Here is a 15,206-nt window from a genome sequence, read left to right as displayed (position 1 = left end):
GAAATCTAGTCTCTAGAAGAAAACGTTTGATGGGAAAATAATGCAAAGAAGAAATACTTACCTTCTCAGAGAAACTTTTATTCTGTTGGTGAAGGATAGAGGTATTGGAGTATAAAGGAGAAAACTAAATAAGAGGACAGAATTATACACATAAATACATTAAGAAGTAGGGATTCATTAGCTAATTTTAGAAAAAATCCAGAGTAGTTTCTAATGTGATGTATTTATTTTATAGCTATTTCAAAACACATATTTTTCAATCATAATTTCATGTAAATATCTTAAAAATTAATTTCTCTTTACACTACCTTCACATGCAGAAGTTGGTTGTCAACGGCTATGAGCTGATTAAGATTCTCCAGTATTTCTAAGTCTCTAATGTCATCAATATTATTATTGCTGATATTCAATATAGAGAGGGATTTCTGTAAGAAAAATAACCAAGTTAGCATTAGTAAATAGTCTAAATACTGTATATAGGAACCAGAAATCCTAATCTTTGAAAATTTTAAGCTTGATCAGTTCAGGCTGTTTTCCTCTTTAGGCAAAAACATCAAAAGCCATGAAATCCTTTTTATTGCATTTTTTTTCATATGAAAGTTTTAAAACCACAGTATGTCATATAACTTACCCTTTCTCCCTATAATTCCTCCATAAGTCATATTTTTCTTTTCCAAGATACAAAATAAACTTATAGAATAAAAAAGCCAAGAATCAAAAAGCAAAGAAAGAAAAAAAGATGCCCCAGTAAACAAGTAACACAATATAGAAAAAATGCTTACTGTAGCTTCAGCAAATTATCATTTTGTGCTAAATATTACTAACATTTGTACTTACATAGGGGCTGGGTGCGGTGGCTCATGCCTGTAATCTCAGCACTTTAGGAGGTGAAGCGGGCGGATCACTTGAGGTCAGGAGTTCAAGACCAGCCTGGCCAACATGGCGAAACCCCATCTCTACTAAAAATACAAAAAATTAGCTGGGCATGGTGCCGCACGCCTGTAGTCCCAGCTGCTTGGGAGACTGAGGCAGGAGAATCGCTTGAACCTGGGAGGTGGAGGTTGCAGTGAGCAGAGATCACACCTGGGAGACAGAGCAAAACTCCGTCTCAAAAAAAGATTTATACTTAACATAGGAAGAAATAGTTTTTGTCTTTATTTTACTAAATAGGAAACATGATCAAGAATAAAATAAAATAATATCTGGTTTTTATTTTTCTCTCTACCTGTCTATATGGTTTTCTATCAATCCATATGTTCAGGAACTACTTAAAATAATAATTAGCTAATTAACAGGAATTTCAGTATTGTTGTAACACTATAACACTAAATCAGAGTCATCTTACGAGGCTTAGGAATCCAAGATGGAGTCAATCATCGCTTCACGGCCTTTTGGCTAAGATCAAGTGCAGTATCTGTTCTTATTAGTTTTAAGTTTAAAAAAAACATGGAGGCATCCATGCACAGTCAACCTTTAGAAAAAATATTTCCTGATACTAAAGTATTGGGAGAACTACCTCTTAATTTTGATAAATTTGGGTCAAAATCCATCTACTATCCTCTATTTCTGGGCCCTCTAAAATAAAACTGATGAGGCTGGGCACGGTGGCTCACACCTGTAATCCCAACACTTTAATCCCAGACTAGCCTGGCCAACATGGTGAAACCCCATCTCTACTAAAAATACAAAAATTAGTCGGGCGTGGTGGTGCATGCCTGTAGTCCCAGCTACTTGGGAGGCTGAGGCAGGAGAACTGCTTGAACTGGGGAGGTGGAGGTTGCAGTGAGCAGAGGTCATGCCACTGCACTCCAACTTGGGCGACAGAGTTTATTTTTATTTTTAAAATAAAAATAAAATAAAATAAAACTGGTGAAATCTGTAAAACAACTACCATGTTCCATTTATGTCCCTTGCCCCAGAATTAAAATTAGCCTATCCCAATAAGTCTGTTGTTTTGAGGATTAGCAGGAGCCTAAGTGGTATCCTCTGGCTTCTCAATTTATTATGGCACCTCCATCCAATGTGACTGGTTTCAGGCGACACAATTAGAGCCCCAACCCCAGGGCTCCCAGGCCTACATAGTTCTGATGTGGTAGAGCTGTATGTAGTGCAATCTACAATCAAATCAGGATCCCGGAAGAAAACAACTTATTATTACAATGGCTCTCTACTAAATTGTTTAAAAGTTTCCAAATAATTGCACATTCCTCTCTCCTTAGGCTTTTTCCTAAAATTTAAAATGTTGAGCCGTGATAATCACCAAGGTCCACATTATGAATGAATGAACATCTGTATTAGAACTTCAGTTAACATACCTTTTCACATTCTTCTCATCCTTCCAGTTACCCAAAGAGGCAAGTTTTATTATCCCACTTTATAAATGCTGAGTCTTTGAGATTGTACCTGAGAAAATCAGCTTCAGTCCTCAGATAAACTCTGAGCTGGCCATATAAAATGCAGAGGATGTACAATGTCCAAATATACCTTCACCACATTCCTGTTTCATTATAACTTGTTAATCACTATATTCCTTGTCAAAATATTCAAATGTGAACTTACTGCTAGAGAATGAAGAGTTCTTGGATCAAACAGAAGCTTTTCCCCGAGGGGAAGCCTCTGATTCTCAACATGAAGCTCTCTTAGTTCTCCTAATCCTTCTAAACCTTCTATGACAGCAATGTAATTGCCTCCCAGATACCTGCAAAACATAGACATAGTTCTAAATAGACATTCTGAGAATGTCATGGTCTTTATTAAGCATGACAAAAGTGTAATAACAAAATCATTGAGCTGAACAAAATTATAAATGAGGAATTTTGTGTTATATTAAATCTATGAAAGGTTGGTTTATCTAAATGAGAACAAATTATATTCTTACATTTCATTTAGTCTAGAAGTACATTTTTTTGCTTTTTAAAAAAGTGAGCGAATTGTAATGGTTATTATCAAACTATCTACCAGGGTTCTTCATATGTCACCTAACATATGAAGAGCCCTGGTAGATAGTTTGATAATAACCATTTCTGTGTTGTAGGTTTAAAAAAATGAAGATTTCACAGCTAGACACAGTGGCTCACACCTGTAATCCCAGCACTTTGGGAGCCTGGAAGTTTAAGACCAGTCTGGGCAACCTAGGAAGATCCCATCTCTAAATAAATAAATAAATAAATAAGCCAGCCAGCCAGTCATTGTGGTGCATGCTTGTGGACCCAGCTACTCAGGAAGCTGAAGGGGGAAGATCACTTGGACCTAGGGCATCAAGGCTGTGATGAGTCATGATCGCACCACTGCACTCAAGCCTGGGTGGCAGAGCGAGACTGTCTCAAAACTAAGAGATAAAAGGAAAAATGAAGATATCTGGGCCTAACCCCTGGAGATTCTAATTTGGATATGTAGGTTGGAACCCAGTGCTCTTCATTTTTAATAAGCATTCACCAGCCAACTCTTGTGTCTCCATTCTGAGGCTTTTAGCCGGTTATTTGAAGAGCATGATAGTTATTCCAGTCTGGGAAATTGGATCCACCAATCTTCATTGCCTAATTATAATCACTATAGGCAGTAAATGCCGTTTTACAATCAAGTTTACATCAATAGGATCAATTATATGACCCAGATAGTATGAGATGTGTGATTCTGAAAGGCACATAACTCATCTGGGTTCCATGGAAACTTCTTTTATCAGTTGAGCCCACATGAGGATGTTTTAAGTATCCCTATTAGCCCTTAAGATAACCCCTCCCCAGAATGAAAAGTGTATCAGGCTTAATAAAACACAAATTATTAATATTATATGTGAAACAATTTACTTCTTGTTAATAATAGTATGAGAAAATAGAAATTGAGGTCTGTTCCACAAAACCCATGTGGGAATCATATGCTTTTTTTCCATATAAGTATGAAATCATATCAATTTCATATTCAATTTACTTTTGGAATTTAATGCAAAAAATGGAAATGCCTTCATGCAAAAAAATATAAGTACCATAATCATAAAAATCAGATACATTATTAAAAAATAAAAGCACTTACACTTTTTCCAGTTTCTTTAATGACCTGAGGTTCTCTATACATGAAATACAATTGTTTTGTAGGTACAAGTGGGTCAGATTTGTGGCATAATTCAGGTTAGTGATTTGACTAATACAATTATCATATAAATATAAAACACTAAGATTTTTGCAAAGAGAGAGGTCTTCCTAAAAGGGAAACAAAAACATGTTAAATGTAATTTCTCCTGAAAACTTGTTTGTTTTTAACAAAAATTTTCAGTTGATCATTCTGCAAATTTCCCTAAGGTTAATATAAGAGAAGAGTATTTCTCTGTTCTTGGCACAGTTAAAACAAGACTAGACTGATTACAAAAGAAATTCTGTAATATTTTTTTTTTTAAGAAATTCTGTAATTATGTCAATAAAACTAGAATTGTTAAGATTTTCCCAGAGCAAGCAATTTTCCTTGGAAGCCATTAGGTTCCTCTGGAAGTTGAAACATTGAATAAATTATTATCTCAACATTACAAATAGGGGTTAATATTTCTGTAGGATTGGAAGTCAACTATTGTGGTTTATAATACTGAAAACTGGAAGTCATCTAGATATCCAGAATAATAGATTAATTTTTTTTTTTGTTTTGAGATGGAGTCTCGCTCTGTTGCCCAGGCTGGAGTGCAGTGACACGATCTTGGCTCACCATAACCTCTGCCTCCTGGGTTCAAGTGATTCTCCTGCCTCAGTCTCCTGAGTAGCTGGGACTACAGGTGTGCGCCACCATGCCTGGCTAACTTTTGTATTTTTAGTAGAGACGGGGGTTTCACTATGTTGGCTAGGCTGGTCTTGAACTCCTGACCTTGTGATCCACCTGCCTTGGCCTCCCAAAGTGCAAGGATTACAGGTGTGAGCCACCACACACAGCCTCATACATTAATTTTTTAAAAACTATGATAATGCTATCAAAAGAAATACCATAGAACCATTAAATATCCTTTTGTTTCTTCAGTAATACCTAATACATAGTTAAGTGAAATTCATAATATGTAGTTAAGTGAAAATAGTACATTTAATATGACCCACTATTGTAAAATTATATGAATAAAAGACTGAAAGGATATTACCTAAATGTTAAAAGTGATTGTGTCTGAATAGGATTACATTCTTTCTTTTTATATGTATTTTATATGAATAAGAACACCAATTACTTTTTTTTTTTTTTGAAACAGGGTCTGCCCACACTGGTGTCAAACTCCTGGGCTCAAGTGATCCTAGCGCCCCAGCCTCTTGAGTAGCTGGGATTATAGGCATGCGCCACCATGCCCAGCTACCAGTTACTTTTGAGATAAAATAATTAAAGGGATTTTTTAAAAGGCTGCCATTTCTTGTGTCATGGCAGATCAGCCTAGAGTAAATAGACGAGTGGTGAAGTTCTGCTCAAAAATTTCTCAGCCTTCATTAAGTTAACTTCTTTTAAAATACAGCTATGTGTTGGAAACTGTAAGTTTAGAAGTTATTCTCATTTTAGTGTGAATTACTTTAACCAATTTGCCTTCCTTCTATCAAAGATCATCCACCCTGGAGGAGCACTGATTGATGTGAGGACAGAGTATGAAATAGGGACTTTACTGGGGGCTCTCCAGAGAAAGTAGTCTTATATGATATCATGAAGTAGAGAGTTCTGGGCAACAAAAGAGAGACATGAGGTTTGGGCAAAGGAATCATGGGAAGAAGGATCACCAGGAAACCAGAAGGGAATCTAGAATGGGAGCTGGGTTGGGGTCCCTACAAAAAAATCAAGTATTTAATTGATCATTTTGCCTGGGGCGTTAGTATTTCTTTCATTTGTTCAATAAATATTTATTAAGCATGTAATATGAGTCAGGCATTGTAATGGATGAGGGATTTAGAGTGATGTGAAACAATAGACATGATTTCTGCCCTCAGGTAGCTCCTGAGTTTCCAAGAAAATTTATCTCACCTGTAGTCTAGCATTTACTGTAGACAACAGATACCAACACAGATGGCCTAAGAGTGTTATTGCAGCCTTTAAAGTTTCCCAAATTACAGCCAAGAATTACCTTAGTGCTGAGAAAATGTAGTTTCAGATTATATCCAGATAAACATAAACTTGTCTGATGTAACTGACCCAGTATAACATACATTTACATAACCAGTTAAATTATGTGCAAAAAAGATTTCACTGTTAAACTCTTTTTTTCTTGTGTGAATTTTAATTTTAATTTCCATAGTTTTGGGGGTACAGGTGGTTTTTGGTTACATGGATAGGTTCTTTTTTGAGACGTAGTCTCACTTTGTTGCCCAGGCTGTATTACAGGTATGACCCACCACGCTTAGCCAGGATAAATTCTTTAGTGGTGAGTTCCGAGATTTTAGTGCACCCTTCACCTGAGCAGTGTACACTGTACCCAATATGTAGTCTTTTATCCCCCACCCCCTTCCCAACCTTGTCTCACTGATAAACTTTTGAAATATGGTACTCATATAGTTACTTCTTAACATTTTGGTATACTTAAAAAATTCATATTTCAAGGTTTTACAATAATACAAAAGTAATTATTGTCTATGAAATTATTTCCCAACATACACTTTCAAATCTAGTTTGCTACACTATACAGTGTTGTAGGAGAACATTAATACAAATATTTAAAATATATATATTTAAAAATCACAATGGTATATTTTATAGATTTAATTTTAACAAATTTAATATCACATGTAGGAAGTTAAAATAAAAACACAATATAAAGCTTACTGATAAAAATAAGTTAATAAGGCCAAGTGCGGTGGCTCACATGTGTAATCTCAGCACTTTGGGAGGCCAAGGCAGGCGGATCACTTCTTGATCTCAGAAGTCTAAGCTCAAGAACTCAACATGGCGAACCTGGCAACATGGCGAAACCCCCCCATCTGTACTAAAAATACAAAAGTTAGCTGGGCATGGTGGCACATGCCTGTAATCCCAGCTACTCAGGAGGCTGACGCACAAGAGTCACTTGAACCTGGGAGGCGGAGGTTGCAGTGAGCTTTGATCATGTCACTATATTCCAGCCTGGGCAACAGACCGAGAGAGACTCTACCTCAAAAAAAAAGTTAATAAGAATAATGAAAATATAGTTAATATATTAGGTATGCCCCCAAACCAATTCCTAAACTTTACATTATTAATTATATAAACATAGGAAATAATTTCAAAGTTCTTACAATTGCATCTATATTTTTGTCTGAAAAATTTACATGAGTTATTTTCTTCAGGCACTGTGAAATGGTTTCTTCTTTTCCGGGTTTAAGATTGCTGTTTCTGGCAATTAGATCCAAGGTCAGTCGAACCATAATTTCTTTATAAATCAAACTCTCAGCAAAAGCTCTGTTTTGATACCATGTCAAGAAGTAGGTTTAGGTATTATTTCCAGCTTTCTAAAGATTAAAGAAAAAAGCATGATGATTATCATAGCAATTTAAGGAAAAGTTATTCTGTCTTACTCTTTAAATAATTCCCTTATATGAAACTATTTGATAAGCTAGTTTATAGACATCTTTAGGGGCACCTGAGGTATTTTCTAAGTTTATAGACTTCATAAAAAGATGTAAAGCATCAAAATTAAACGCACAATACTCATTACTCATTCACTTTTAGTTTTAAATCTTTTCTTCTTCCTGAGTAGAATTTGAATCATTGCAAGTACTCTTTTTTCTTTCTTTTTTTTCTTTTCTTTCCCTTTTTTTTTTTTTTTTTTTTTTTGAGATGGAGTTTCGTTCTTGTCGCTCAGGCTGGAGTGCAGTGGTGCGATCTCAGCTCACTGCAATCTCTGCCTCCCAGGTTCAAACGATTCTCCTCTCAAGCCTCCAGAGTAGCTGGGATTACAGGAGCGTGCCACCACGCCCAGCTAATTTTTATATTTTTAGTAGAGATGGGTTTTCGCCATATTGGCCAGGATGGTCTCGAACCCCTAAGCTCAGGCAATTGGCCCGCCTCAGCCTCCCAAAGTGTGAGATTACAGGCGTGAGCCACTGCGCCCAACCTCTTTTTTCTTTTAAGAGACTGGGTCTCATGTTATGGTTCCCAGGCTGGCGTGTAGTGGCTATTCACAGGCATGTAGGCATGATCATAGTCCTCTGCAACCTTTTTTTTTTTTTAAGACTCCGTTGCCAGGCTGGAGTGCAGTGGTATGGTCTTGGCTCACTGCAACCTCTGTCTCCTGGGTTCAAGCGATTCTCCTGCCTCAGCCTCCCAAGCTGCTGGGATTACAAGCACGTGCCACCATACCCAGCAAATTTTTGTATTTTTAGTAGAGATGGGGTTTCGCCATGTTGGCCAGGCTGGTCTTGAGCTCCTCACCTTGTGATCTGCCCACCTCAGCCTCCCAAAGTGCTGGGATTACAGGCGTGAGCCACCACGCCCGTCCCCTTGCTTTTTTGTTTGTTTGTTTGTTTGTTTGTTTTTAGAGATGGGGTCTTGCTCTGTCTCCACGGCTGGAGTGCAGTGGCACAATCTCGGCTCACCGCAACCTCTGCCTCCTGGGTTCAAGCAATTCTCTGCCTCAGCCTCCTGAGTAGCATGGATTACAGGCGCCTGCCACCATGCCCAGCTAATTTTTGTATTTTTAGTAGAGACAGGGTTTCACCATCTTGGCTAGGCTGGTCTTGAACTCCTGACTTTGTGATCCACCCACCTTGGCCTCCCAAAGTGCTGGGATTACAGGCATGAGCCATCGTGCCCGGCCTTATGAGCATCTTTTAAAGGATTATTATTCACTCTTGGAGTCAAAAAGGCCCTCAAGGAATATCCTCCAATGTTCTCATTTCACAGGTGAAGAAACTAAGTCCCAGAGATTTATCTTAAGCTACTCAAGCTAGTGACAGTTGAGAAAGGGACCAGGTCTCTTGGCTCCTTTTCCTATAGTACCCATAGAGACCATATGTCTGAAACCCCTAAATCAGAACACATGGTGTGAAAACCTTAAGTACACAGGACAATGGTACAAAATACTTGAAAATGAAGCTGGCCTAGAAATTTATGTTTTATTAGTACAACCATAATCCACAAAGAGGCAACATAATCCAGGGGATTTTTTTGTTTTTTTGTTTTGTTTTGTTTTTGAGACTGAAGTCTTGCTCTTGTTGCCCAGCTGGAGTGCAATGGTGTGATCTTGGCTCACTGCAACCTCCGCCTCCTGGGTTCAAGCAATTCTCCTGCCTCAGCCTCCCGAGTAGCTGAGATTACAGGTGCCTGCCACCACGCCCGACTAATTTTTGTTTTTTTAGTAGAGACAGAGTTTCACCATGTTGGCCAGGCTGGTCTCAAACTCCTGACCTCAGGTGATCCGCCCGTCTCAGCCTCCTAAAGTGCTGGGATTACAGGCATGAGCCACTGTGCCCGACCAATCCAGCGTTTTTCAATCCAGATTTGCCTGGTTCAAATTTTGGCTTCATCCCTTACTAGTTAGGCATCTTGGGCAGGTTACTTCAATTTCTTACAAAATAAGGATAATAATGGTCCCTATTTCCAAGGGATAATGTGAGGATTGGTGAAATAATCATTATAGAGTGTTCTGCACAGTACCTGGTACATAGGTCAATAAACATTCGCTATCATTATTATTATTATGTTACTGGTTTGTTCACAGATAAGGTTATCTTAACTGTCTCACTGGAAATACATCAGGACTGTTAAATATGAGAAACATGCCGGGGGCGGTGGTGCATGCCTGTAGTTCCAGCTACTTGGGAGGCTGAGACAAGAAGATTACTTGAGCTCATGAGTTCCAGGTTAGAGTAAGCTATGATCATGCCACTGCACTCCAGCCTGGGTGACAGAGGGAGACTGTCTCTAAATAAGTAAATAAAATATTGCCATATATTGTCTATAGATTTGAGGTAGCCCATTTTTTTTCAATTGCCGAGGAAGTATAGCTATTTAAGTGATAAATATCCCAGTTTCCCCAATTGTGCTTCACATTCATTTACTACAAATGTAACCAAAAATGCAGTTTAAAATTAAACATTATTCCAGTGTATATGGAATTTAACCAACCAAATACCTCAATGTGTACAATATTCTGTACATGAAATCAGTGCTTAGGAGGAAAAATGAATTCAGTAGACTATGAATTAAATTTATATACTCACACATTGGCATTACCCAGGCTATGTTATTGTAAATTGCCCACAATAAAATATTTGAAGATATGGAATGTATTCTTAGACTCTTCAAAATGCAAAGTACAACCTACAGAATAAAATTATAAAATCTAAAGCCTCAGAACTGAGCAGAAAAAAATAATAAAATCTTCATAGATTTTTGAAATTTGCATATATCTGATTATTTTTATAACAAAATTTTAAGCTTATTGTTGACTTTTCAGATCACATTTCAAATATGATACTATATTCTGAACAAAGTATCTAATTCAATTAAAATAACTTATTAATATTACCTTGAAAATATTTCATAAAATATTTCATGATAAAAGTATAAGAATAGTATAACACCCATGGACCCACAGATCAGCTTAAAATATAAAACATTACAAATACATTTGAAACCCCTGTATACCTTTCTTCCTCTTCATTCTCTTAAATTTAGGATTTATCTAAAATTTAGACTATTCATGTTTTTATGCTTTCACTACAGATGTATGTATACCTAAATAATATATAGTACTGTTTTTCACAATTTTACATGTCATCAATGATATTAATATTATTCTGTCTTCAGCTTTCTTTTCTGCTTTATGTTTTGTATGTGAGAGTCATGTGGGTTGATGTGTGTAGCTCTAGAATATTTACTATACAATATTCCATTGTAAGAAATTAATTTTTCCTAATGACTGATCTTTGGGTATTTCCTTTTTTTTTTCGCTTTTACAATGTTGCTTTTATGATTTTGTATGTATCATTTAGCACATGTGCAAGAGCTTCTTTAAGGTTTAAAACTAGGAGTGGCCACTCTGGGTTGGACATTTCAACTTTACTATATATACTGCCAAATTTTTCTCCAAAGGAATTTTACCACTGGCAAGTAAAAGAGTTCCCACTGCTCTACAATGCAGCCTGCACCATTGTTGGCACCTGATATTGTCAATCTTTAACTTTTTACCAAGCTGATGGGTATAAAATGGTATCTCATTACTGTGTTTTAATTTGCCTTTCTCTACTTATTGAGAGACTGAGTATTTTCCTGATTATTGGCCATGTGGAGTTTCTCTTCTGTTAATTGCTATTTCTTATATTTTGCCCATTTTTCCCACTGAGTTCTGCTTTTCTAAGAAATTGGTAGAACACACACACATTTCTATTACATACTAATATTTCATTGATAACATGTGTTGCAAATGTCTTTTCCCAGACTGTAGCTTGTCTTTTCTTTTCTCTCTTTTTCATTTGTTAGTTTGCTTTTAATGGTATCGTCTAAAAAACAGAAACTTTATTTTTTAATATAGTCAAATGTATCATTATTTTTCTCATGTTTTGTGCTTTTTGTGGCTTATTTAATAACACCTTCCCTACCTTAATTTCAGAAAAAATGACCTATATAGTCTTCTGAACATGTTAAAGTTTTCCTTGATGCATTCTGGTCTTTATCTAGAGTTGATTACTGTGTAGGAAGTGAGATATTCAATATTTTCAGGAATTTTTTCATCTAAGCTTAATAAGAAGATATTTCTTTTCTTTTTTTACAGACAGGGTCTCATTATGTTGCCCAGGCTGGTCTCAAACTCCTGGGTTCAAGTGATCCTCCTGCTTTGGCTTTTCAAAGTGCTGGGATTACAAGTTTAAGCCATCATGCCCAGCCTATCACATGAGTTTTTACTTCAGGCTCTGTTTTCTAACTTTGGCTAAAACAGAGAAAATTTGGATCACCTGAAACCTCATGAATGGCCATGCTATTGTAGGGAAGGCAAAATTTTACCTCTTCCATTTTAGGGTTTTTTTTTTGTTTTGTTTTGTTTTTTGGCTGAGCCTAGTAATTAAATTGACATACAGCAGATCAAGAGGAGAAAAGCAAGCAAATTTAGTTATAAGTTTAATGTGGCATGGGAACCTTCATAAGAAATGAAGACTCAAATACGCAGAGTTGTATACTTGCATACTAAGTTAGAAAAAGGATAGTAGGCCAGGTGCAGTGGCTCATGCCTGTAATCCCAGCACTTTGGGAGGCCGAGGTGGGTGGATCACCTGAGGTCAGGAATTTGAGACCAGCCTGACCAATATGATGAAACCTCATCTCTACTAAAAATATAAAAAACTTAGCCGGGCATGGTGGTATATGCCTGTAATCCCAGCTACTCGGGAGGCTGAGGCAGAAGAATCGCTTGTACCCGGGAGGCAGAGGTTGTGGTGAGCCAAGATTGTGCCATTGCACTCCAGCCTGGGCAACAAGAGAGAAACTCCATCTCAAAAAAAAATAAAAAAGAAAATGTGACAAGGTAAAGGAGCTTGGGTTAGGGCTAGGGTAGTTGATTGGTGAAGGGTTCTTGTAAAAACGTTTGTTTGTACAGCTTTTCCTTGGCTTCAGCTTCCAGTCCTTGATAGTAAGAATGATACTTTCTAGTATAGGGAGGAAATTGTTCATATAAAAATTTCTCCTCCTCCTTTTAAGAAACAGAACAGGCAGGGTGTGGTGGCTCACACCTGTAGTCCCAGCACTTTGGGAGGCTGAGGCAGGAGGACTGCTTGAGCCCAGGAGTTTGAGACCAGCCTGAGCAACATGGCGAGACCCCCGTCTCTACAAAAAATAAATGAGCCAGGCATGGTGGTACATGCCTGTGGTCCCAGCTGTTTGGGAGGTTGAGGGAGGAGGATTGCTTGAGCCTGGGAAGTCAAGGCTGTGGTGAGCTGTGATTGTGCCACTGCACTTCAGCCTGCGAAACAGAGCATGACCCTGTCTCAAAACAAAAAAGCAAAAAAACAGAATAAAAGTCAGAGCAATCATCTTTTACCTGTCATTTTTCAAGTGCTTTTCTTTATTTTTTCCTGAGGTGGAGTCTTGGTCTGTTGCTCAGGCTGGAGTGCAGTGGTGCGATTTTGGCACACTGCAACAACCTCTGCCTCCTGGGTTCAAGCGATTCTCCTGCCTCTGTCTCTCAAGCAGCTGGGATTACAGGCATGCACCACCATGCCTGGCTAATTTTTGTACTTTTAGTAGAGACGGGGTTTTGCCATGTTGGCCAGGCTGGTCTGGAACTCCTGATCTCAAGTGATCCACCTGCCTCAGTCTCCCAAAGTGCTACGATTACAGGTGTGAGCCACCATGCCCAGTCATTTTTCAAGTGCTTTTAACTAAATATAGTCAATATGCCAGAGCAGCATATTTTGAAATGACATATTCTTAATACTTTCACTTTAGAAATGGATTCTGTCTGTATATTTCAGTGTATAAATTGGTGTTCACATAGATAAAAATTAATGACCTTAGATAATTTTGGAAAAGGACAGAGGCAAACTTTGTATGTAAGTGAAGTATTTATTAAACCAAGGGGGCCGGGCGCGGTGGCTCAAGCCTGTAATCCCAGCACTTTGGGAGGCCGAGACGGGCGGATCACGAGGTCAGGAGATCGAGACCATTCTGGCTAACACGGTGAAACCCCGTCTCTACTAAAAAATACAAAAAGCTAGCCGGGCGAGGTGGCAGGCATCTGTAGTCCCAGCTACTCGGGAGGCTGAGGCAGGAGAATGGCGTAAACCTGGGAGGCGGAGCTTGCAGTGAGCTGAGATCTGGCCACTGCACTCCAGCCCGGGCGACAGAGCGAGACTCCGTCTCAATAAATAAATAAATAAATAAATAAATAAATAAACAAACAAACAAACCAAGGGAAGGTCAATGGACCTCATCAGCAAGCTATAGGAAAATGTTCTAGCTTGAATATGGAAAAGGAGAGAACTGAATCAACCCACAACACAACATAATAGACTGTTAACTCAAAAGAATTCGCACTGTAGCAGTCCATAAGAGAGAATTTAGTTTCATCAAAACACCACCATTCATCTTGTTAAAAACAATATTAATTTAAACTGTACTGGTAGTTTTATTGTTTTAGAAAATTAAAAGCTTCAGGAGTTTAAACTGAACCTAGAATGGATTTGGATACATTTTAGAACATTATAATAAAAATAATGTCAGCACTTGTGAAGTGTCTTTGGTTTTCTTTTAAAAGAGATTGTGTTCTAAAGTTTGAGAAACTGCTTTTGCCTACTTTCCACCCTCTAGATATCTCTTGCTACTTTGGGACTCCTCTTGCTAGATCTCTCTCTCCCAGGCCACCGGTGGGAACAGCTTAGAGCTTCTTTACAGGCTCTAGGAATCCATTTTATTGTTAGCTTTTTGTTATTGTTGTTGTTGTTTGTTTTTTTGTTTGTTCCTTTTGTTATTGTTGTTGTTTTCTACCTTTTCGGTTCGGGGGGTACATGTGCAGGTTTCTTACATGGGTGGAATCCATTTTAACGGACCCCTTGTCTTTCATCTGCTGGAATTCCCACAGGCTAGAGGCAGTGGACAACGTTTTCTGAATTCTGTTAGTATCTATACTTCCACTTAGGCCACAGGTTCAGTGGCTTCCAGATGCTCTAAATCACTGGCTCCAGCCCTTAGGCTTTTCAAAACCCTTTCAAACTCAGCTCCACGCCCACCGGGCTGCTTCCTCAGCCCCGCGACCACCCCTCCACCTGTGACTCCCTCCTCTAGAGCTGTTTCCCAATCTTGCCAGCTAACCATTTGTTAAAAACAGACTTCCAGACTATTTTTTCTGGAAATTCTATATGTCTAAAGATAGGGCCCAAGGATCTGCATTTTAACAAATGTCCCAGAAAGTCTTACTGGCAGGCAAGTTTGAGAAACATGGTTCTAGGATTTCCTCGGTCCCCACGCTTATTCCCCGCGGGCAGCTCACCGCTCGCGGGACAGTCGGGTCGGTAACTCCGGTTTGGTGGGTTTCGCCAGCGCCGGGTCTCTAAGCAGACCAGCGGCGGTTGCTGGGCGACCAGACGCTCCGTCCAAGCGCCACTCACGAGAAGTCTCGCGACGTCGCAAGCTGCTCCCTCCCCGGTGCGTCCTACTCTCTGTGACACGGCAGTTGGACGCTAATGGGTACTGACGGTGGCCACTAGGCGGACTCCGACTAGAGTCCTGTTAGCTTGAAGAGGCCGTGAGGCATCGGTCACCGTATTGTTTTACTGGACCAATTAGTAGCCGGAACAATT

General features: G+C 38.6%; 1 protein-coding gene and 1 pseudogene across 3 annotated transcripts in view; one reads left to right on the top strand and one right to left on the bottom strand.

Moving 5' to 3' along the window:
- Nucleotides 1–14,959, bottom strand: part of PPP1R42 (protein phosphatase 1 regulatory subunit 42) — a 63,758-nt gene extending 48,799 nt beyond the window's left edge. For all 3 annotated transcript variants that reach the window (XM_030937834.1, XM_030937836.1, XM_010371592.2), the window contains exons 1-5: nt 14,897–14,959; nt 7,212–7,424; nt 4,030–4,196; nt 2,560–2,698; nt 309–425 (exon numbers count right to left, since the gene is read on the bottom strand). In XM_030937834.1, the coding sequence (XP_030793694.1) occupies nt 309–425; nt 2,560–2,698; nt 4,030–4,196; nt 7,212–7,340 (552 nt within the window). In that variant the 5' untranslated portion in view covers nt 7,341–7,424; nt 14,897–14,959. The remainder of the gene's footprint in view (nt 1–308; nt 426–2,559; nt 2,699–4,029; nt 4,197–7,211; nt 7,425–14,896) is intronic.
- LOC115899851 lies at nt 1,376–1,521 on the top strand (annotated as a pseudogene).
- Nucleotides 14,960–15,206: the final 247 nt, after the last annotated feature.

Source organism: Rhinopithecus roxellana, chromosome 9 (assembly GCF_007565055.1).
Source record: "Rhinopithecus roxellana isolate Shanxi Qingling chromosome 9, ASM756505v1, whole genome shotgun sequence".
Taxonomy (NCBI): Eukaryota; Metazoa; Chordata; class Mammalia; order Primates; family Cercopithecidae; genus Rhinopithecus; species Rhinopithecus roxellana.
The sequence above is the reverse complement of the archived record's forward strand: the minus strand, read 5'-3'. Positions and strand labels throughout refer to the sequence as shown.